At 36.2% G+C, this 24,342-nt stretch overlaps 1 protein-coding gene across 4 annotated transcripts in view; it reads right to left on the reverse strand.

The window, feature by feature from the left end:
- Positions 1-24,342, reverse strand: part of Nebl (nebulette) — a 327,715-nt gene that overhangs the window by 19,087 nt on the left and 284,286 nt on the right. The window contains exons 15-26 of one of the 4 annotated variants that reach the window (XM_026402383.2): positions 20,626-20,736; positions 20,330-20,440; positions 18,253-18,357; positions 16,331-16,423; positions 13,209-13,301; positions 10,459-10,551; positions 9,128-9,220; positions 7,737-7,829; positions 6,438-6,542; positions 5,316-5,487; positions 2,624-2,716; positions 1,283-1,432 (exon numbers count right to left, since the gene is read on the reverse strand). In XM_026402383.2, the coding sequence (XP_026258168.2) occupies positions 1,283-1,432; positions 2,624-2,716; positions 5,316-5,487; positions 6,438-6,542; positions 7,737-7,829; positions 9,128-9,220; positions 10,459-10,551; positions 13,209-13,301; positions 16,331-16,423; positions 18,253-18,357; positions 20,330-20,440; positions 20,626-20,736 (1,312 nt within the window). The remainder of the gene's footprint in view (positions 1-1,282; positions 1,433-2,623; positions 2,717-5,315; positions 5,488-6,437; positions 6,543-7,736; positions 7,830-9,127; positions 9,221-10,458; positions 10,552-13,208; positions 13,302-16,330; positions 16,424-18,252; positions 18,358-20,329; positions 20,441-20,625; positions 20,737-24,342) is intronic. The other 3 variants (XM_026402384.2, XM_077802715.1, XM_026402385.2) reach the window with 3 other exon arrangements.

The following is a 24,342-nucleotide window of genomic DNA, read 5'->3' on the forward strand; positions in this document are numbered from 1 at the left end:
CCAATACACTGAACAGAGTCATATTAAATAAGGTTGATTAAATAAAATGAGTATGTATATTTTCTTGGGGCTTATTTATCTCATCAAGCATCAACATTATTCTGTACCTCTGAAACCACAAAGGACACTAAATGGGGAAATCTGTAAGACCAAGTTTAAAAAGAAAATCAGTAAGTTACTGAACCTTTTGTTAGAAAATCATACACTGAAAGGGGAGACCTTCTCATTGGTATTGTAAGTACAATAAAGCAAAATTGGTTTACAACTATTTATTTGACAATTTAAAGAAAAGACAACCTTCAAAACTTTCTACAAGGCTGAAGCTAGTCCGAATTTTTAATTTGAGATATATAGAATATAAGCTCATTAATGTTTCATTGAAATGAATGCAGAAACTGGTTACCTAATTACGAGAGCTTTCATAGTCTCCTATTACCGCCCCCCCACCCCTCCCCCAACCCTAGCATTAAACTGCTCATTTTCAAAATCTCCTGCTTTAGGGATTTTAGCAATTTGACCTTTGTGGTTAAAAAGGAAATTCGGTATTCTGTTGGCCTGACAGGCCTGTCCCCCTCCTCACTACACTAAAATCTAAGTTCAATAGGGGAGGGGCAACTTAGTTTTATCCTTTAGGAACAGCTTTATCAGCGGGATCAGTTTTAACACCCCAAAGAAATCAAGATCTAATCTGCCAGGTTGGATGCAGAAAAGAGGAGAAGGTTCAGGAAAAGGGTGGGTAAAGAAAATAGAAGATTATTAAAAATCAATAGTATTTTCCATTTTCAAAAAATCTCATATCCTAAGTTTCATACTCAATTTCTTTTTGGCAAGACCTACCTCTGTCTGCAAATTTATATCAATATTTAAACACACGCCAATTCATGGTAATTTCGTAGCTACTCAAATATTACAGTAAGATTGATTTTTTTTTCCTTAATGGAAATCAGATACAAACTATTCAGAATTCAAGTCTCCATTGTGACTGTGTAAATCTGTCACATACAACTCCTGTGAAACAGACACATAGCAAGCCCCAAGACCCTATTATAATAGGGTTACAAATTCCTGTATAGTAATAATAGTGAAGATAGGAAAAAAAACCTTACATGCAAAAATGCAAATTAGTAGTTTTTTAAAAAGACTCAACTTTGTAAACTTAATGTTAAGATTTCAAGTGCATCAGCTGAATGTTTGTGAAAAGGTGAAAAATATGTTAAAAATGCTCTCATAACACATTTTAAAAGTGAATTAATTTTCTTTGTAAGTGGCTAAGGTCTGATACCTCCTTCATCGGATGGTCTTGTGACCTCACTGCAGCCTGAAAAACTAGGGTAAATCTCGGAGATTTCGGACTTGTCATCTCCCAGACCTGTACCAAAAGTACTGCTCGAATGCGATCGAGACCGCTGTCTCCTATATTGACTCGCCTTTTCTACATTGGAAGGAAAATATTAAGACATGTGATTAAGTGACTTGAAGAACAATGACATTAATTAAAAGCTCTGTGGGAAAGAAAAACAATCCCTTATTAAATAATAATCCAAAATCTCAGTAAGTTTCTAATCTTCTATTCCCAAACTTCAGTATGCATTAAATCTACTACATAAATGACTTAAAGGTTATTTATACTCATTTGAAGTCTAGATTTTAAAGGAGATATTAACGGATAGGAAATTGACAAGGACTAAGAAAACACTGGCAAACTAATAAATTTCTATCAAGCATAACATCTGCTTATAAATAATTGCTTTCCAAAAATGTCACCAGGCATGTGGTACTTGTCTTTTCTTTAGTCTTAGAAATATTAAATGACACAGTTCAGCTAACTGTGTGGATCAAATTAGCTATTTGAGTATTAGAATCCCTACATTACATTGGGCCCACAATTTTATTAACATCAACAACTAAATTTAGAGTAAAATCAGAGGGTAGAGCAAGATTTTAGTGATATATCTATGGTATTTTATTGTATAAAATAACTGTATAGCTGTCAAACCTTTTTCAGACCTCATTTGCTAAACATGGTCTGAAAGTCTGAAATGTCAAATCATCTATCACTATATTCAAACTATTCATTTTTTTCCTTTCATTATATACATGCCACCTAAATGAAAAGCCAAGCTTCCTATGGAAACTATTCATTTTACATGTAAAAAGCTCAGAGAGAAATTTCAATTTCTTGCAAGTCTATTCAAGATATTTATGACACTACACAGGAAACCTTTCTACCGTTCCACATATAATTTTAAAAATCTATCTTTAAAATATTGTTACTGTGTATTTCATAAAAACCTGGTGCAATCCAAATAACTGCATTTGTAAGCCCAGAAAGCCTATTAAATAATATTCACTAATCAAAAGCAAATGTAAATAAGCTCTAGACATATTTTTAAATGAATCGAGGACAAACAAATCTAGAATTTATTAAAAAGCTACTTTGCAAGTTTTACTTTCATAAATAATTAATGGTATTTTAAAGTAGCATAGCACTTATGGAAGTTTAAAATTTTCAACTTTAAAATTTACATTACCCGGTTGCTACAAGGAAACTCTACAGTCATAGTAGACTCACTTTCAGGACAAAACCACATAAAAAGAGAGGAACTCAGAATGTGAGCAATACCAGAGAGCATATGGAGACTTCTAGACTGAATATTGTCTTCCAGGGGATCGATGTCGAAGATGGAGCCAGGATCTGTGCGCCAAACTTTGAGGTCTTCCACCAAGAGGAAGCAATCAACAAATCAAGAAGGAAATTTTAAAAGCCAGCACCAAAAGAGAATAGAGCAAAAGGCAAAAGTATAAAGCAAATCCACTGTGCTGCAGGATCTGGAGAACAATACTTTCACATGTACCTGTTGAGAAACTTTGCAATCAAAGTTAAGTTACCTGGTTCCTCCGCGGACCTGCCATATTGCATGCAGCTTACTGAGGTACCTGTGACCCTTTATGCAAGTCATGTTCCCTGGGGGGCAATTATGCAGCCTTTATGGCCCCCTGAACTCCCCATCACCCTTGCCCTACTGAAACAGGCCAAGTGTTTGAGTGAGAGGATTTTTTTCTTAATACAAAACTAAACTAACAAAAAATTTCTTTCCCTATAACAAGGACATATATTAGGAATGTGGATAATGGCAAGTTCAGTTTTCATTCTGAGTCTGTGGGTGTAAATGAAACCATATAAGATCATTTATCAAAAAGTGCTGAAAGCCAGGCGACCAGCACAGAATCATGAGGGATAGAAAGATGAACAAGAGCAGCTTCTGGCTCTCAATAAGCACAAATCAGTTCACTGCTCTGGTTAGTGAGGAGACTGTCCAAGTCTATGTATCCTCCTCCTATTTTATTTGGAGGCAAAATCCAAATCAATTCACTTCCAAACTTATGAGTTACCCTTGATCACAGGGCACCCCTGAAATGAGCTTTTAGTCCTAAAATGAATTGCACAGTGGTATACACCTGGAAAATAAGAGCCTAGTTATAGACATATGGTAAAAATGAGGCTAGAGTAAAATTTAAAAAATTAGAATTGTAAAGCTGCATGTCAGTTTTAATTAATATTACACAATGTCAAGCATTACTGTGGGTATAACCTAACTCCTTTACACAGTATATATTCTAAAGTATGTACTACAATAATCCTCCTTTTATAAATGAGGAAATTGAGTCACAAAGAGATTAAGTAGCTTGTCCAAGATTATGCAACTAGTAAGTAGCACAGTCTCTGACAAAAATAGAAGCCACACAATGGGCTTAGTCTGCATTACCCAGAACGTCTCAGAACCTGTATTTGCATGCATGGTATAGAAACTGGCTTGTAAAAAGTTTTATGTTTTGTTGAATGTACTTCATTTTGTGCTTTCATAGGCAACTGCTCAATGGAAAGAGATTCTTCCAATCAGAGAAAATAAACTGACTTCTGGGGTGCCCTGGAAGTAAATAATTTAGAGTTATATACCTTATAATTTTAAAAACAGTAATAGTTTCTATCTCAAAGGGTATGAGTACTGGATCCAAGAGCCTGAGGTCTACACAGTTTCATGGTTTTCAGCAATGACATCATCATTATTCCTGGCCTCAGATCTCTGTAGAACCCTGGGGTAAACCTTTACCCTAGTGAGACGAATCAACTCCTGCACTGTCCCTTATGAGACACTAATACACAGGATGAAATGCCCTGTTTCTGTGTTACTTTTAATGAAAAGATCACAATTCATCCAATCACCTTAGTGCAGTCCTTTGAAGCAATCAACTTGGAAAGATAAGTCAAGCTATCAATTGCCCACAATTATGTTTGCCATATTTCTGTGTGAGTCATTTGGTAATCATCTCATCACTTCATATCCTGACCTTAGTACTCTTGTACTAAGATATATATATATATATATATATATATATATATATATATATATATATATATACTTTCCCACCCAACTGTTCTCTAAAGTGCCTTTCACTAGTACTATTTCAGAACACAAACTCTTACTTTTAAAGATGAAGAAAATCTAACACTGAGATTACAGAGAGGCATTTACATACTAAGGATACAAAAATATTCTTTGACCTATAGAGTTGAAATATCTATAAAATTCAGAGGCTAACTATCGGAAGGAGACAATAGTCAAGAGTGGTTGATATACATCGAGAAATAAATAATTTTTCTTCATAGCCCTGTTTCACACTCCATCTGATCTTTGTTCCTATCTCAAGCCACATTCAACACTAATCCCCTAGAATTTTTCCTAAGAGATTTAAGAGATAGGAAGAGTAGGCCCCTCCTTAAATTATGAGACTTTCAGATGGTTCTCAAATCATACTAGTTTAGAAATAATATTTTTAAAATACAAAAGATTCATATTATGTAATATATCAGAACCTTTCTGGCATGTCTGTGGCAAAAGGACCTAAATGTGGGATGGTTCTTCCTGCCACCCAGGTACACAATGTCTACAGTACTATATACCTTGACCAAGGACACAAACCAAAGGAAAACAAAATAATTGTCCAATCATCACCCTCACCCATGTCTTGGTTGTTTCTTTGTTTAACAAGTAGAAACATTCTTAAGACCAGAAAGCTATTAAAGACTTCCAAGAAAAGAAAGAATTTCCAAGTAATAGCATTTGCAACGATAGCTGGTGAATACCATGAATCCCATTCAACATGGTACCAAAATAACACTTGACCTGCAGTCCATTTTGAATTGGGCACCACATCAAACACTTGACAGGAAGTCAACTGAATAAGAAGGCTAGTGCTTAGAACAAATACAATATTTTTGACCACACACCTGCTGAGAAAGGCCATGGGCTTACCAACAATGATTCCGGGTCTCCTGTCCATCTCCACCACGTGAGGCTGGATACCTTTGTAGGCAGCGTCGCTGACAACCTGAGTGTTCTTCCTTACCCGCTCTGTCACGGGATCGTCAACCACAGGAGTGAAGCCTCTTCCTTTTGTCTTCTCAAAATCTTCATGATACTTTACCTGAAAAAGGAAAAACAATATTAACTCAAAAATAAATTTTTTACAGAATGATTGGTGTTACTACATAAGCTGCATCTGGTTTATTGTCTACATTTATGTATCTTTTCCAGTTATTCTAAAAACAATATCAGAAATCAAGTTCCAACATTTTCCCCGTGTTTTTAATCACTACGCTTGGTGTCTCTTTTAAATTATATATAATTATGTGTTTCTGTAAGAAATTGTAAAAGATAAATACTTTTAAAATTTGATTTACTTTCCAAAACACGCTAATTTAAATATGATCTAATTTCCTCTCTTGACCTTCAATATACAGTAAAGTGAAAAGCTACTTATAATTATTCAAGAAAAACAGTATTGTTTAAAATTACATTAACAGATTTACAGATAATGATGTATACAATTTGGGTATACATAGTTACAAATTTTTTATTTACAAATAAAAAAAATGTTACAAAAGTTTGTAACCATATACACCCAAATTACATACATTGCAACATGCACATTTACATTTTTCATGATCTAGAAACCATTGAATAAAACACTGAATAAAACACTTTATAGATGAACTTTATGGTAAATAAATTACATCTCATGAAACTGTCAAAAAAAAACATCTTTTTCACATTCTGTATGACAAGCAAACACACCAAACTCTATCTTAAAATTAATCAAAAAGAAGGTTAGGCAAATGTCTTTTGCAAAATGCATTTGTAATATTCATGTTAGAAATAAAAACACATTGAAAAAGGACACTGAGAAAAATTATTTTATTAGACTTAATATTTTCATGACATTTCAGTGTGATTAGAACCCCTCCCGCAGGCTCATCCAAGTTTCCATGCTTTATTAGTTATCTAAATTAATAGTGAACTAATGCCATCCATATACTGGTCTTGCTGTTCCTTAGTATCTTTTAGTCATGGAAGAGTGATCTGGTTCTACCCTACCATTGAAATATGGTTTTGTGCTTCTTTAACATGTCTCAGACCAGGTGTATCTAAAATCAGACTTGGTCTGCCTTTCATCAGTTTATGGTCCTGAGTATATTTTACCTGCAAAGTAAACAGTAGACATAATAAGACAATTATAATGCCCAAAACCAGGATATAACTTATTTTTAAGTTTTCCAAATGAGCCAAACATATACAACATATTCAAAATTATTTCCCAGGTAGCTTTTTCTTGAATTATATTTTGTTCTAATATACCAACTAAAATCTCACTCTCAAAGATCTTCCTTAAAGGTTATTGCAAAATTGACTTAAATCTATTAATTGAAGGCAAATGTGTATGATCAACAGTTGCTAGCAACATAGTCAGTAAAACTTATATTTAAATTAAACAGAAAAAGTCTAAAACTAAACAGCACCTAAATTTATTTTGTTTCTAAATTTCCTCACTTCCTGACATAACAGTGTTGAAGAATATATACCATGTTTCCCTCTAATTCCCTTTAATTTTTTTTCTCCTTAGAGAATGAAGAACAAATCTAGTTTACCTTCTAAGCAGCAAAAGGTAATTTACGTTGGATACACCCAATGTCTCTGGACAGAAATGCCACTAGATAGCTGGAAATTACGAAGCCTTAATGCTGGATACCAGCCAGGGTGCTCTTGAAAATGTGCCAGGAACAGGGCCTGAGTTCTTTACGACTGACCCTCGGGTCACTGCCATATATGAAGCTGACTATGTGTAAGATCAGGACTCCAATTACTAAGATCTGAGTACCTACATATAATTCAGAACTGAAGCCCTGAGAATCACTAAGAGAATACATGCTATCCAAAGAAGACACTGATATGCACCACAAATAACTTTCATAAGTAACTGAATTTTGTATCAAATGCATTTAAAGACATTTTTCCTCTAGGTCCTCACACTGGAGGAGTGACTCACTTTCTATTTTGCTTTGCTCTTAACAACCCGTGTTCAATGAAAAACATCAGCAAAATGACAATTATTTAACCTATGCATCCAAGACTTTATCATTTTCAAAGATTCTAGCTAAAATAACATGAAGTGTTGTTTAAATAAACTGTAAATATAACTGTCAGTCACATCTGGAAATACTATTGAAGGACGGAAGGATAATGTAAATTTGTACAGTGGCAGCTTTTGGAAGTCATTTGAAATAACACATGTACTTAAAGGAAATATCACAAGTTTATTTTCACGAGGAAAAAAAAATAGACTGCAAGTAAAGGACATGTCCTTTGTGATAGTCCAAAATGAATAAAACCACTTGCCGAGCTAATATTTTCTTGGTTCTTCTTTACTCTTTCCATTTCAGGAGTTACACTTAAAGCCGTAGCTCTTCCCAACTGACCTTTATAATAAACCTGTCATTTCAGAGAACAAAAAAGTAGAGCACTGTGAATCAATTCCATTAAACAGGAGGCTAGCATTGCTTATTTTTAAAGAGTTATCTAAGAAAGAAAATCTATTTTTTTAAAAAAAGGCATACTATCAGGAGTCTCGTCATACTTAACTTGCTCATCTTTAAGATTCTTTAAGAATCTATTTTCTTTAAGTTTATTTCATACCATAATAGTATCCATTTGTCTGAATCACTGTGGACATACTCAAATATATGGGCACAGCATCAGTAAATCTATAGTAAGCCTTCAATCACGGAGGACTATGAGAGCTATCTTCATGGATATTACTTACAGATCCTCTTGCCCATATAGAATGGCCCTACACAGTTGTGGTTTCTTAGGAATTAACTATGGTAGAACTTTTTATAAGGATGTGTTTAAACAGGTGACTGTGGTCATCCATAAGAAGGCTAGCATGCTTCCCAGTCCTCTATTCCTCCTTCTCGATAACTATGTTCCTGGTTGAAAGTAATGAGGTCACATCAAGGACAAGATGAACATCTAACTTCTCCAAAATATAGTTGCTAGGAAAAGTATCAAACCATAACCCGCCTTTGCTTCATAAACTGGCCAAATGACTTTAAGTGTTTGAAGAATAAAAGATTTCTTTGAATACAATAGATTTCCAAATTTTCTTTTCCAAAGAACCCAATCTATATGTTAATGACTTCAGAAAAGAATATTTCTCTGGATGAACTGCATCCGTGGATTATATAAATAAAGGGAAATTAGAGCAGGCCACCAGTCAGTGTCTAAGTAAAAACTGCCAGCCTTGGTTCAAGGGGCCGTAAATTGGCCCTGCTTCCTGTGCTCTGTTCAACCAAGCACACTTTATCATTTCTCCCAGGACACTGTCCAGAAATACAGTAATAATAATCAGAGAGAGTGGGAAATGGGGCTGGCCGGAGGCTGGAGAATAAGAACATATGCAACTCAAAAAGAGAGTGGGAGAGAGTGATTTTAGGGCAGGATGACAGAAAGTAACTCTGCCTCCCTTTGAGGGAACCACAGCATCGATCAGCATGTAGACAAAATAAGGACAATCCACAACCCATAGGGAAAAAATCATCATGGCGTGGCACAGGGAATCCCGCATCACCTGGGACCTTGAATTCTTTCAGGGAAGTTCTTAAGCCACTGAGAACAGAATATCAACTCAAAGTTTTGAAAACGTGGAACTATAGTCCCTTCACCTACATATGGGCATGACATTTGATATCTTAAACAAAAAAAAAAAAAAATCACTGAGAGGATCCCACATTGCTGAGGTTCTTCTGATTTTCTTTCACTCTCTTCAGCTCTGGTGGGTCAGAAATGGCAGTTGCTTGTTTAATCTCTCCTCTGTATTTTACCTGTGGAGGAAAAATAAGAATTTTTTTTCTCCTTAGAGAATGAAGAACAAATCTAGTTTAATGGATAGAAGAACAGACACAGAGGACAAGACTCAAAATTCACCTTTTAGACACTTTTTTTTTTTTTACTAGTACCTCTACGTCAACCTTCCTGTTGATATCTACTTCTAGATCCTAATTGGTCTAACTTGGCAACCACAGAGTGTTGGTTATGTTGTTTAAAAAGGAGTTGACAGTAAATACTTGGCTGTTCCATGTCAAAACTAACTGCGAATTCCACAGATGAAAGTAATAGAAATATACAGGACCATGCTTAGAAAACTCCAGAAGGAAATCAGGACAATAGAACACGTGGGAAGGTCTTTTACTTTCCCTCTGACCCTGGAGCTTCTCCTTTCAAAAGATCTCTTACTTCATCCACCTTCCAGGGACATGAGAAGGTTAAATAAGGTTGAGCTTGATTTTTCTCCTCCACCTGGGGCAACATGCTCTTAAATAATGAAGCCTTTAAAAGAAAATACCTATTGTTTATATTGGGGGAAAACTCCATAAAAGGGCAAAAAAATTAAAAAGTAACTATTGGGGGGTCCTTAGAAGGTATTTCTGGCTATCAAGAGGCTGGGGTTCAAATTCTAGCTCTCCTCCTGCCCGCTGTGAGTCCCTGGCGTGTCCACAGATCTCCAGACTCGGTTTCCCATGTCCACCCGTCAGAGAAACGAATAATTCTGAACTCACAGGTTCACATAAAATATTAGCACAGGGTCCAGCCCAGAGCAGAGGTGCCTCATAATTGATAGCTATCAGTGCTTTACTCTCAATAGATTAAGAAGAGTTAAATAATGGTTTTCCATTTTGTCCTTAAGGTCCCTTGCCAATGAAGCAGGATTTCCCTTACCCTATTCTAATAGATATATTTTCTTTCCCACAATTGTCAATAGATCCTGCTCTCCAGGTCCCTCTTCTAACACATTTTCAAAGATTTACTAATAAACTAGGAGACTCACAAGGATAGGCCCCGGGTCTTGTGTTCCAATGGTCAGGACTATGCCTGGCACATTTGGCTACTTAATTCATACTCCCAAGATTCCAGGACTTACATGAAACAATCATAGTGCCCTTCAATGTGTGACTGGGTAAAGGAGCATTCGAATGTGTTTAAAGCCATCACAGAGAGCATTTTTTAAAAATAAGAAAATGGACTTTTCAATAAACTATAAAAGAAAACAGAAACTACTTGCCGTACTCAGCTGCTCCTGGTTTCGCCTCACCCTCTCTATCTCTGGGGTCATGCTTATTGGAGTGGCCTTATAGTTTTGCTCTTTATACTGGAGCTGGAGGACAAGGTGAAAAATGCATTGGGATTACAGGAAACCAATGTGAATCAATATGTTGGGACTGATTAATAGAAATGTCAGGTGGCCACAGGGCACTCATCAGTAGAATCTTCATTAGGATTTTACAGTGAAACATGTATTGCTAATTGACTGCATCTTTTTGTAATGATCCTACTATCTCCAATTTTCTTTGTCAAATGTTTTAAATTAAGCCTTTAATTGTGTCAAATGTTGTAATTTAACCTTTCATTGCTATTCTTCCAACTGTATTATTTATTGGTGGCCCACCTGAGTTTGATCTTAACCATAATAAGGAATTGTCTCTTCTGTGAATTTGTTGCTTCATAGCACTGAAGTGTTTATCAAATTACCATCTTATATTTAAAAATAATGATTGTGCACTCTTATCTTTAAGAAGGAGGGAGAAGGCTGGGCATGGTGGTGCACACCTGTAATCCCAGTGGCTCTGGAGGCTGAGGCAGGAGGATGGAGAGTTCAAAGCCAGCCTTAGCAAAAGCGAGGTGCTAAGCAACTCCATGAGACCCTGTGTCTAAATAAAATACAAAATAGGGCTGGGGATGTGGATCAGTGGTCAAGTCCCCCTGAGTTCTATCCCTGGTACAAAAGAAAAACAAAAACAAGCAAATCCTAGGTGTCCACACAAATCCTAGGTGTCCACTTCTGGGTCTGACTGCAGTATTAAAGAAACCATAAGCCTCCAGCTTCTCTTGTCTGTAAAGTTCCGACACTGGAATGCCTACCCTCTGACCCAGCATTATGGAAACTTTTTTGACCTGCTACACAGAAGTGTTCCTTCTTAGCTGGGGGATAAGATTCCATTGTTTGTAGTCAGCTTTCTCAGCGATTCCACAACACCACAATAAATAAATGAGCATCAAACACAGAGAAACAATGGCGTGTGTCAAATGAATTTTTGACTGGCAAAAGCAGAGTTAGATGTTGAAATCCCTTTGCAAGAAACGCCACAGGGACAATCTTAATGATTTTTTTCAGAGTTTAAATTGAGCGTGGGACACCTGCAGGTAACATGAACTTGAAATGCAGTTTCTCCAAAGTGAAAAGGCAAAGGAAAAGAAGTTTGAGAAGCTTGGAAAATACACAAAAAAGGGTTGGGTTCCTTCTAATGTAACCTCTTTGGAAGTTCTCAATGAGAGGCTTTCTTTGTGCCATGATATGTAGTGTGAGAGCTTAGGAAGATTTCTGTGACTTAAGATGATTTAATTAAAATGAGGAAAGTTTCAGTCTAATCTCTATTGGTGGCAAACATTCCATGTGCTTTACAGTAATATTTCCTAAATACTCTAATCCCTGTTTTATAGATGAGGAAATTAGGGCTTCCAGGGCCAGATGGCTTATACTGCAAATAAGGTCTGGAGTGGGGTCAAACCAACTATATAGGGTCCATATTCCTATCTTCAGTTTCTGCCCTTTGCACACCATTTTTCTGATGCCACACCTATAGCATATACCTATGCTATTATTTATAGCATTACTTTTCATTAACTATATATATTTATATATTTATATATATATATATATATATATATATATGTACCTGAGATTGAAACTGGAGGTGCTTAACCACTGAGATCCATCCCCAGCCCTTCTTATATTTTATTTTGAGGTAGGGATTCACTGAGTTGCTGAGGCTGGCTTTGAACTTGCAATCCTCTTGCCTCAGCTTCTTGAGCCACTGGGATTACAGGGATATGCTGCCATGCCCAGCTTATTTTTTAAAAATAAGGTTGTTTTAAGATAGTGTTAAATGTCTATCCTAATTATATTCTTTAAATGTACTTCTTCTTCTAAAAGAAGTTACTCTTCTTTTAGAAGAAGATGTACATTAAAACAATATAATCACTAAGTCATGGACGGGGTACCCCGGGGCACTTGATATCTATCTCAATTGCCACATGTCACATGATAGAAAAACCCAGGGACTGGGTGCTATAACTCCATCACTTTTAAGACAGCTCCCCTCTCCACCATCATCCCCTGTCACCCCTCATCCCAGTTACTCATCCTACTTTTCCTCTCTTTCTTGGAGCCTTGGAGCCTGAACATAATAGGTTTATAAGAAAAAAGTCCTTCCTCACAAAATACAACCCAAACCATGATGAATTCTTCAAGATCTAACTCCAATGTTACTCCTTCTCCAAGGCTGCTCCTGACATTGCTTTCCTTCTTTGCATTTCCATAGCACTTTTCAAGAGGTATTATTTCTCTTGATTAAATGAGAGAGTGCATGGAGAGTACTCAGAAAGCATAGTGATCACTCAATAAAGACTACTGTGCTAGCAATTAAACAATGCACAACAGTTACTTATTCCATGTCTGTCTCTTCTAGAGACCTTGAGTATATCCACCACCCCAAACCCTGACCTTACAGTGTATCTCACCTTCAAATTCCCCCAAGAACAAGAACAAATAGACCCTTAATAGCAAAAGCCCATGAAGCATTGGCTGTGTATGGGGAGGACATAAAGATGTGTGAAATGCTATCTGCACTTTGAAGGAATGACCCTGTTGCAATGGCATACATTCTAGTGAGAGTTTATCTGCACAGGTCCATACATTCATTGTATATTGGCATTCTATAAAATAGAAAAAAATACTTAAGGAAATATAATCACATTGCTGATGTTCTTCTGGTTTTCTTTAACTCTCTTTAGCTCTGGAGGATCAGAAATGGCTGTTGCATGTTTAATCTCTTCTTTGTATTTCACCTGAATAATTTATAAAAATATAGTATTAATTGTATTTGACACAAAACTTTAAAAAAATATTTAAGCGTTCTTTACTTGTAACTCTTACATAATTGAAGTTTTTAATTCCAATACTACTTTCCCTTTAATGGGAACACAGTTTTTTTATTTTATCTGATGCTTTCAGGATTTCTTTATCCTGAAATACAAGTAAATTTATATCTATTCACCAATCCACCACTATAGAAGTTCCTTAATTAAAATAAGCAAATGTTGCTTATAAACATTAAAAAATATATATGATTAGGCAGATGCACAAAAGAACTTGGAAATTAATAATAACAATAGTTTATTATTTTCTATTGAAAATCAGTTTCAATTTATCAATATGTTAATTAGAGTTTAACACATATTTAAAGGCAAAAGTCAAACTGAGTTAGCCATAGTGTCTTGGGAACACTGCTTGGACTGAGAGCATACAAAATAATCCAGAATGGGGGTGGGGGAGATAAAGCAATCACACCAAAAAAAAAAAAAAAAAAGATGAAGAAGAAGAAGAGAAAAGGGGAGGTGGAGGGAACTGTACTGAAAGCATACATAGACCAGTGTGTCCTGATTACTATAAGGTCAGTGCCAGAAAGACCAGAAGTGTCTTCCCCCAGCAGTCGTGTTAGGTAAAAGTCCCTGTATCCTGGCATCCACTTCATCCCAAAGCTGCCCTGTCAAATATGTTTACCAGCAGATCAACACTAGCACACAGTGATGCACATGGCAAGAAATAGCTCTTTAAACTTACAACATGATCAGTGGGGGGTCCTCATTTTAGGCAGTATTTTAATATCTCCAAAAATTCATGGAAGATTGGGTTCAAGAAAAAGAACACGTGCCCCTGTTATATATAAGGCAGCACAGGCTACACTTAAGGAGCACAAGTTGAAATTTAGCAGACTTAAATTGACACAAAATATGTTCTAGAAATCACTTGGTGATATTTAAAAATGACCAAGTCTGCAACTCAGGTTGACTGTCATAATGAACACATGCCTCAATACCTCAGAGGTCATCTATGTCTTAGCACCTGTGGATTTAGCACTAGTCACAATGCCACTATGAGTCCAGACCCGAAACAGTTAAATTGGAAGTTCACCAAGACAGAGGACTTCTAAATAAAATTCAAAAGCGGTTCTTAGCAAAGAGCTAATAGTGAAAAGGCTTGTACTCGGAGGTGGAAAATGTCGAGATGTTTAAATGTTAGTGAATCACCTCTCAGTTTGACAGATCTGGCTAATCTTGAAAGGGCAACTTTCCATTTGAATACTAAGCAGGAGTTTATGGCCCAACCTCCGAGATACAGAGCTATGCATTTACTGTCTGCTAGAAGAGGCTGAGGGGTGCTGGGGGAAGAAATGATATACCGTACTACTTTGTGTGATTTTCCCCGGGTGAGAAGCTCAACATGATTAAAGATGAACATTTTAGTTTTTCATAGAGCTCTAAACTAATCAAAATGGCACTGTCATTTCACTGTAGGCTATAGAATCACACACTACAGAACATTTATATCCCAGTACATTGATAGGTACATTTCAAATATTATCATTTGGAAGCGAAGGAAATAAACATTTTAAGTTTCTTTTCCCAGACTAATTTTTTCTGCCCGATCTGAGTGCTGTCTGATGCGGGGTCCCGATGCGGGGATCAGAGCACCACGTTCATATGCACTCATTAACACCTCCAGCCTCCAGGCCCAGCCTTCTCCAGGAAATAGGTTCATTCATGCTACAAAGGTTTTATTGCAATAGCATTCTGCACAAGTTTTAGAATTTCATTTTAAAGTGCATTTTACTACAGCATCACTTTACCCCTCCTACACTTTCTCCAGAAATGCCAGCACACATTCTTTTTTTTATATATATATTTATTTATTTATTTTAGTTCTCGGTGAACACAACATCTTTGTTGGTATGTAGTGCTGAGGATCGAACCCGGGCCGCATGCATGCCAGGCGAGCGCGCTACCGCTTAAGCCACATCCCCAGCCCCAAGCACACACTCTTGATCTCAGGAAGCCGCAAAACTACCAGTTACCCTTAGATGGGTCTCATCAAGGCAGTTATACCTGGATTACTTAAAGAAAAGTTCTGGAAGGTAGTGTCTCCAGGAGTGAAGATGAAGAGATAGGGAATTTAAGGAAAGAATCTGTTTTTACTTCATTAATAATAAACCAATGTATTAAATGCACATGAAAGAGTACCTATCAGTGAGGATAGCAATTACTCATTGTAAATGTCAAGCACAGAATGGAAGAAAATTTAACTTAAAACATTAAGCACCTCTTCCAGCCTTTCCTCCATCCAAAAGTAGTTGGAGGGTAAGTTATTTTACAATTTATAGTGAAGGCATGTGGTTTTCTTTGCTGAGAAAAATAGAGAATAAATGAGGCTAGAAACAGAAATATGGGCATATGTGTGAGAAAAAGCACATAAACGTGACCAACATGGGTAAAAATGAACTGGTATTCTTTTTTCTGGTTGGACACAATACCTTCATTTTATTTATTTTTATATGGTGCTGAGGATTGAAGGCAAGCGCTCTACTGCTGAGCCACAACCCCAGTTCTTCTTCTTTTTTTTTTTAATCTAAACCTTCACTGAAGTCACTAAATAAATGTTTTAGATCCTTTGATCATTCTATCAGGGTATAAAGTTTCTTGCCTCCAAGTACTAGGGAGGTACTAAATACATCCTTTCTCTACACAATTTAATACAATGAAAATTCTGTTCCAAAAGATGAAACATAATCCCAGATTTCATTAAAATGACCTATGTGCTCTTTACTCTGATTGATCAAAATGAAATGCTGTTGCAGGTTTGAGGGGAACAAGACCACAGTTTTCATTCTGAAAGTTAGGCCTTTGATATTTGATGAAATCTTATTTCGGTAAAGCGGAGGTAGAAAAGGGAAAAGCAGCTGGCTCAGTAAAAAACTAGAAATGTTTATCTAGCTTCCATTTGCTTCCAGGAAGGATAGTTAATTCGATCAAGAACTTACTGAACTAATATTTTGCTGATTTTTCTTCACTCGTTCCATCTCTGGAGTACCTTTTACTGCTGTGCCAGCTCCTACTTCTTCCTTATAAAATACCTTTATTATAAAGGAAAGAAAAGGAAGACTATCAGCTTATTAGAATTCAAGTCCTAAGTCCTACTGTTATAAAAGAAAACCCATTTTTCAGTTTTATAGTTCTGTGAGTGCTGCTTCTATTTATGAGTACCAACATTATATGAATCGATTAAATAACCCATCATCATAATAAAAGTCTAACGTGGGTTTCATATCCCACAACCTTACAAGCAACCCTCTAATACTTGCTCTACAGCATGATAGGTACATTTGCTGGCTGCAGATTATGTCACGTGCATATTTGAGAAAAATCAAAGCATACATTATAAAAAGCTCACTAAGCAGTTAGCATTTGGTTCAAAAGTGGTATAAAATTTTAAACTATCACCATCCTTCCAAGCTTAAGGATGCCCTTATTCTCTTCCAAGAAAATATTAGCTCTATCTATCGTCAATAGCAATTCACTCAAAGTCTATTTTCCTCCTCTTCCTTATTCATTAACTTTCCCCCATGTCTCTCCATCCTTACCAACATCTACCCCTTTCAGACACAAAGCACACCAAAAAGCAAACGTGCTCAACTGAAAACCAGTAATTCTAAGAAAAGCCCATGACAGAATTACTCCACTTCTTGACATTTGGTAATCCAGTGAATCCCAGGGAAAGAGGAAGAATATGGCATGAAAAATGTTTGCACCCCCACTCCCCTCCACCACCAAAGCTAAAACTCTGGAATGCCATAAAATCATAGAAGTCAAAATGCAAAAACAGCCTCATCCTCTGATCCTTCCAGTGAGAATTTTCCATTTCTCAGCATAGCATGCCCTCTTGTGTACCTGAGCAACACACCCTGAGAGCTAAAGCTGGCCAATTAATTTAGGAAGTGGAAAAACCCTGAAACTGAATAGAATTTACATTTTTTATTAGACACTTGACAATGCTACATTATGAAAATGACTGGCCAACTTTTACAATTTTAGAATAGAATTCAGGTTCATACATCTGTTAAACCTAGGCCCAATCTCAGTGAACACAGTTGATGTAATTTTATTTCTCAAAATAATAATATGAAAGTCTATGAGTGAGTTATGAACCAGTAAACCTCCAGATATAGTATCCATGCAACTAATCAAAGAGCAGAAAGAAAATCACTACATGTGACTATTCTCATCTTCCAGGTAAAATCTGTATGGAAGATTTCAACTTATTTCCTGAGTTAAACTTATAAAATTCAGTTAACAATTGTCACTTGTACCTAATATAAAATTTGAATCTGGAATTCCAAAACAATCATAACTAGTCATAACTTATGAGAATACCTGGTACTTTTAAAGAAGTAAAGAAAATACATTTGATGGAACAACTCAAATATACCACACACACACACACACACACACACACGCACACACACACACATGCACACACGCGCGCGCGCACACACACACACACACACACACAAAAGACAATGAGGAGAAAAGGCCCATTCCTTATAAAATATAAAATTTCAACAAACAACTGAAAAGAAATACAGATCAGGCATCTCTAATCCAAAGTTCAAAAATCCTTTAAAATCTAGAACTTTTTGAGTGTCAACAAGTGGGAAACTTCCATACTTAACCTCATGTGATGGGTTGTAGTCAAAACACCAGTGCCTCTAAAGTATGATATAAAATTTACCTTCAGTCTATATGTACAGAAACAAATGAAGTTAATTTCATGTTTAGACTAAGGTCCCTTCCCCAACATATCTCATTATGTACTTGCAAATATTACAAAATTTTTAAAAATCCAAAATAGATCTGGTCCCGAGCACTGCATATAAGGGATACTCAACCTGTAATCGCTACTCACCATACTAATATTTTGTTGAGTTGTCTTAATTCTCTGAATTTCGGGAGTATCTGCCACAATGGAATAGTTAGAAAGCATTTTCTCTGCTTCATCTTTGTACTTTTTCTAAAAATAAAAAGTAATACAAATCTGATACTTTGTGTGTGAGACAGAGAGGAAGGGAAAGAATGGTACCATTTCTTCCCACTCCTCCATTCCCACATGACTCAAAGTCATATCTTAAGATTCAAAGTAGTTGTTGACACAGCAGCAAAAATAAAGGCAGTGAGCAAACCATCAAGTGGGTCAGCCTCACCTCCGTCAGAATATGGCCCCATTCCAGTTGGTTCCAACACTTCAGAGGGCCTCACCTCTATGCTCTTCCTAAACTTAAGACCTGTTCTTCCAGGAGCACCTCAGGCCCTGCTCCACATAGTCTGGATCTCCATATCTACTTTTCTACATGCTTCCAGATTTATGCTTTGCTTTCTACTTTAGATAAAGATCTATGGTTGGGGAAAAACATACTAATATTTTATAGTTAAGATTTTAAGGATTTCAATTTTCTACCCACCCAATGAACTACAATAAATTCCAATAAAACCTGGGCAATATTTATACTTTGCACCAGCACACACATAACACTTGCTATGTATCAGATATTATTCTAAATACTCAACACCCATTTACCTAGTTAACCAATCCCACAAGCAGTACCTATTGTTATCCCCATCTGTATCATATACCAGGTAGTCAGTGTCAGAGCTAGGGTTGAAAGTCAGGGACTCTGGTTAGTGAACAAGCAGTATGCCCTCATTAACTATGATGGCATGCTTCTTGTTAAGGAAAGTAACTGCTGTTCCTGTTGAACTGCAGCACTGTGTCATTCCAATCTCTTAAGGATTTCACTGTAGCCTCAAGCACTTAAAATCCCTTAAATTCTGATGTACTCTAGTGGCACACTCAAAAATTCAATGCTTCAGGCAGGAAATCTGACAGCTGAGGAACTGCTTCCTCTAGGAAACCTTTACCCTGGATTCTTCTGCTTTCAGGTAGTATGTATCATGGTTCATGATACTTTGTTTGATTTTAGCCTGGAGATCCCCAAGGGCAAAACTATCTAATTTTGCATGCAAATATGTAAATTTAGTATGTGAAGAGGTGAACATGAGGACAGGAAGGAAAGCATGCACTTCAGGACCATCCTGGTTGCTGTATTCCGAGGAAGTTGAGAAACATACTTTGACATTTGGACTCTGCCATCTTGATGCTGCCATTTTGAACCAGTTGATGTTTAGGGTTCTTGCTTATTTTTTAACCAGAATATTAACAAATTTGACAAAACTTTGTCAAAAATCACTTTCAACAATTCCATTAATCAAATTTTCTATAACATTTAATTTTTTTCATTCCCTCTACTATTTTTTCCATTGGGATGCATTCTTTTCTATATAAATATTACAGCAAAAATACTAATCATTAATGGAAGTTCTTGTCCAAATCAGATTTTGTAAGCAACTTCTTCTTCTTCCATACATATTTACTTCTGAGGTCATTGTCTCTTTCACATTTTTTTAAGGATATGTGACAGGTAAGGTATACTTGGCAAATATAAATTTTACCAAGAAAGCTTAGTTCTTAATTTTTACTTCATATTAAATTTCACTTGATTGATACCTTGTGCATTTTTAGCCACCGTCATTTGATTTGGAGCTGAATATTTTAATACAATGGACTATTCACTATGAAGTGGTCAAAAGACATAATTCTTTGGAATTACGTTTCTGTAGAATGAGCAAAGAACATTCAAGCCAAGTATGTAACAGAGTCCCAAAAAAAAGGTCAAAATGTTCTTGGACTCAAAACAGGGGCCAGGGGGCCTTTGGCTTCCATAAGTCTCCTGAATTGAATAAAAAAAAAAAAAAACAGTTGTCCTTTTAATTAGTAAGGTTAATTAAATTTGGCCAATGATTTCTTAATAACAGAGTGTATTGACTTTGCAATGCCTTCAAAAATGTACAAATCATAAAGATACTTGAAGCACATGGTGACTGGATATTAGAGGACATTATTCTAAATTTCTGTGTTCTTTACCAACCTGGCTACAGATTTCAGACGCCCTCTTGGCTCGAAGCATATCTGGGATATCCACGTTCACTTGCATTCCTTTCCCCTTAATTTCATTTTCTAAGTCTTTCTTATATTGCTTCTAGAAGAACAGAAATTCGTCTTAGTGCTTTGCTTTACCTTTGATAACAAGGTAGGTATTTATGTATCTGAACATCAAAGCCACCCAACTGGAAGTCACATTTATGCTCTGGAAATTCTATAGAGGACTCTGTGTGAGAGGACTCTGTGTGTTTGTCTGAAACTTGGCGTCTGCTGCCTCCTCACCTGGCTGGCCATCTCTGAGGCTCTCTTAGCCCTCTGCACATCAAGAGTCTCTGCGCTGACTTGCATTCCTTTCCCTTTAATTTCAGTCTCCAGATCTCTTTTATAGTCTTTCTGCAGAAAATGAAACACACTGTTAGTGTTCTGCAACCATTCCAAAAACAGTGCTAAAAAAACCGTGATGTCACTTTGAACCAGGACCAAGTCCTATAGAATTAAGTTGGACCTTTATTTCTTCTTGTCTTTTAATGGACAAGAAAGTTTAACTCATGGTAGAAACATGATATGGAGTGACTTAGTCATAAGTAATCTGAAGGCTTTTGTCTACATGCCTAAATTTAAAAAAAAAAATGAGCCAGGTAGGAGGAAATTTTGTATTTCAATGTAATAAATTTGATAAATTGTTGGTAAGTATATAACTAATTGATAAATAGCAATAAGAAGTGATCGTAAATTGTTGCTTTTCACAATTGCTGCAACTTGCTGTTCCTCATTCTAAAGTGAGGTTGGCTCAAGTGCTTGGGCACTATGGGGCTTAAATGAATGGTTACACCCCATCCCTAGCCTCCATGATTGGTTCAGGGGTAGGTGCACTTCTTTTTCAGTGGAAGAGCTCAGAAAGGACTTTCTCTTTCCTTCTGGACATAAATGAAGAAGGATTCAGCCCTGGAGCTGCTGGAAGTTTCTTTGCAAACAAAAGAAGAAAACTTGAGAACTGAAAATGAGAAACTGAACTTAAATCACATTACAGTTCTATATTGTGTAATGATGGGGATTCATTCTGAGAAATGTTCCATTAGGCAATTCCATGGTTGTGTGAACATCTTAAAGTGTTCATCACAGACCTAGATGGTATAGCCTACTACACACCTGAGCAATATAGTAGCTCTGTGACCTAGCCTGTTGCCCCCAAGGCCATGAAGAGCAAAAGAACATAAGATTAAATCAAATATAAGAGAAAAGGATGCAATCCAGAATCTCAGTAAATACCAGATATGAGGCTGCTGCTGGCATAAAAACATGCTGTTTTATAGTAATTTGTTTAATAAGCAGAAAGAGCACACTCTAAAATAACAATAAGATGTACAGTATTAAGTTCATACATAAACCAGTAATGATTGTGATCATTATCAAGAATAATGGCCAGGCATGGTGGCACATGCCTGTAATCCCATCAACTCAGAAGACTGAGACAGGAGGATCACAAGTTCAAGGCCAGCCTCAGCAACTTGGTGAGGACCTAAGCAACTTAGTGAGACCCTGTCTCAAAAAAAAAAATAAATAAAAAAGACTGGGGATATACCTTAGTGGTTAAAACATTCCTGGGTTCAATCTCCACTACCAAAAAAAAAAAAATGTGTACTGAACATAACTGGATGTGCTATAATTTTTGTTGCACTAGGACATTAGGATGGCTACATGTCACTGGGTTATAGGAATTTTTCAGCTCCCTTATAATATTGTGGGACCACCATGGTTGTATACATGGTTCATTATTGACCAAAAGTCATCATGTAGCGAATGACTGGATTTGAGTCCTAGATCAAGCCATTGCGAAGAATCCCTCCAATACTCAATCATAAGAACAATAAATTACCTGTTTTCCTAAAAGCCAGCTTGATTTGGATTCTCTATTACTGTCTAAAATTTATGTAATTTACATAATGTGCACTATAATTACAGACGTGCACGTCTTAAGGGGCTCTTGTCACGTTTTATAACTGATATAAAATTCAGCAAGCTGTACACTTTCATGTCTGTGATTTCTGAATGCTATTCTTTAAAATAATTTATTTCCAAAACCATTAACTACATCCAATTAAATTTCTTCCAAAACAATATTTCCTATTATGTTGATATACTTAAGACTTGTAGATTCACTGCTTTAAAATAACTGCTAATTTGCTAATTTGTGATGTTCGAAATAACTTGTTTAAAATTTTTAAATAAATTGTATTTAAGAACTTTTAAACTTTAAGTAAGGACTCGTATGGTGGCACACACCTGTAATCCCAGCTACTCAGGATGCTAAGGTAGGAGGATCATAAATTCAAGGCCAGACTCAAAAAAATAAAATAAAGGCTAGGGATGTAATTCAGTAAAAAAAAAAAAAAAAAAAAAAAAAAAAAAAAAAAAAAAAAAAAAAGACCTTAAATAAATTATAAACAAATCTCAATCTTAGTTAAATCCTGTATTTTCCCGGTCTTTTACTAATTAACCCCATTTGTTTTTTAACAGACTCTCGGTTTTACTTTTCTAAACAAAAGTTCAAGTAGTAACGTTTAATTTTATAATAAAATAGACACCTATAACTAGATGTCTAAAAAGCTCTCTGTTTCTAGTAAGCCTATTTAAACCCCAAAACAAGCTCAGTGTGACAAGTGCACACCTGTAATCCCAGTGACTCGGAGGCTGAGACAGGAGGATCACAAATTCAAGGCCAGCCTGGGCAACTTAGCTAGACCCTTAGCAATATAGCAAGATCCTATCTCAAAATACAAAATAGAAAGAACTAGAGTAAGCACTGGTGGGTTCAGCCCCTAGTAACAAACAAACAAACAAAAAGCCACCAAATTGCATAGTAGAGGTACATCATTCAATTTTCTAATAAATCTAAAGATGCTCTAAAGCACACAGACTATATTAGGCACTGATTACACCAGTTGTTACTGTTGTATAACAAAAGCTTAGAAGAGTTAAAACAACAGCATGATGACATCTACATTTCCAGAGGAAAACCCTTAAGGCATAAGCGCTTTAGAACCTCCGTTGCAATCATGTTTGCCAATGTCCCATTGGTAAAGAAAGTCCCATGGTCAGGCCCATGGGTACAGGAAGGTTTGACTATTGGGGTTCACTGGTATAACAATATACTACATTGACTACTTGAAAAATAAACCTTGAGTATTAAAAATAAACTATGGCAAGTTCCATACATTGGTTGAAAAGGACTTGAGAGTCTGTTTGTTTGGCAAAAGAAGACATGTCTGTGATTAAAATATAAACACAATACAGGTGATTCCTCTGAGCCTATCTTTCTCCTGGTTCCCAATGACTAATTTTGCATTATTTTCCTAGCATACAGTCTCAAAGAACAAAGAGAAAACCAAAACCAGCATACTGTTGAGCAAACTAATGAACACACTAAGGAAAAACCTAATGCTAAAACATACCAATTTTCTGGAAAAGGCCTATGTCTTAGAAGCCTGCTCTTAGGCAAAAGGGTGAAATACAAAATATCTTTTCTCAGGGAAAGGACACTTTCAGTTTCCTTCATCTCTCATCTCCCATGAGGACGATTTCAAATGCTTTTTCCCAACCCCTAAATTCTCACACCCCTCATCCCATGCTCTAGTCCAGTAACTCCCTCCTCATAATAAGAAAAAATTTAGAGAATTGTGAAATTATTATTATTATTATTAAAAATGTATATAAGAGGGCATGCATGGAAACAGAATTCTGGTTAAGAAGCTATTTTAAGACCCTGGGGACAGAGATGACAGCTTTGATGAGGCAGGGAGAAGTCAATGTATTTAGAACACCATTATGGAGTAAAGTCAATAACTTGCAATGAGAGGAATCAAAGGGACTTCTAAGATTTGTTTGGTGTCATTTGATAACGACAGGAAGAGAACCTGTGAGAAGCTAAGGGTTTTGGTTTTGACATCTAATGTTGAGATCTCATTATACACAATCCATGTGGACCACAAAGGGTAAATG

This window comes from Urocitellus parryii, chromosome 9 (genome assembly GCF_045843805.1).
Source record: "Urocitellus parryii isolate mUroPar1 chromosome 9, mUroPar1.hap1, whole genome shotgun sequence".
Lineage (NCBI taxonomy): Eukaryota > Metazoa > Chordata > Mammalia > Rodentia > Sciuridae > Urocitellus > Urocitellus parryii.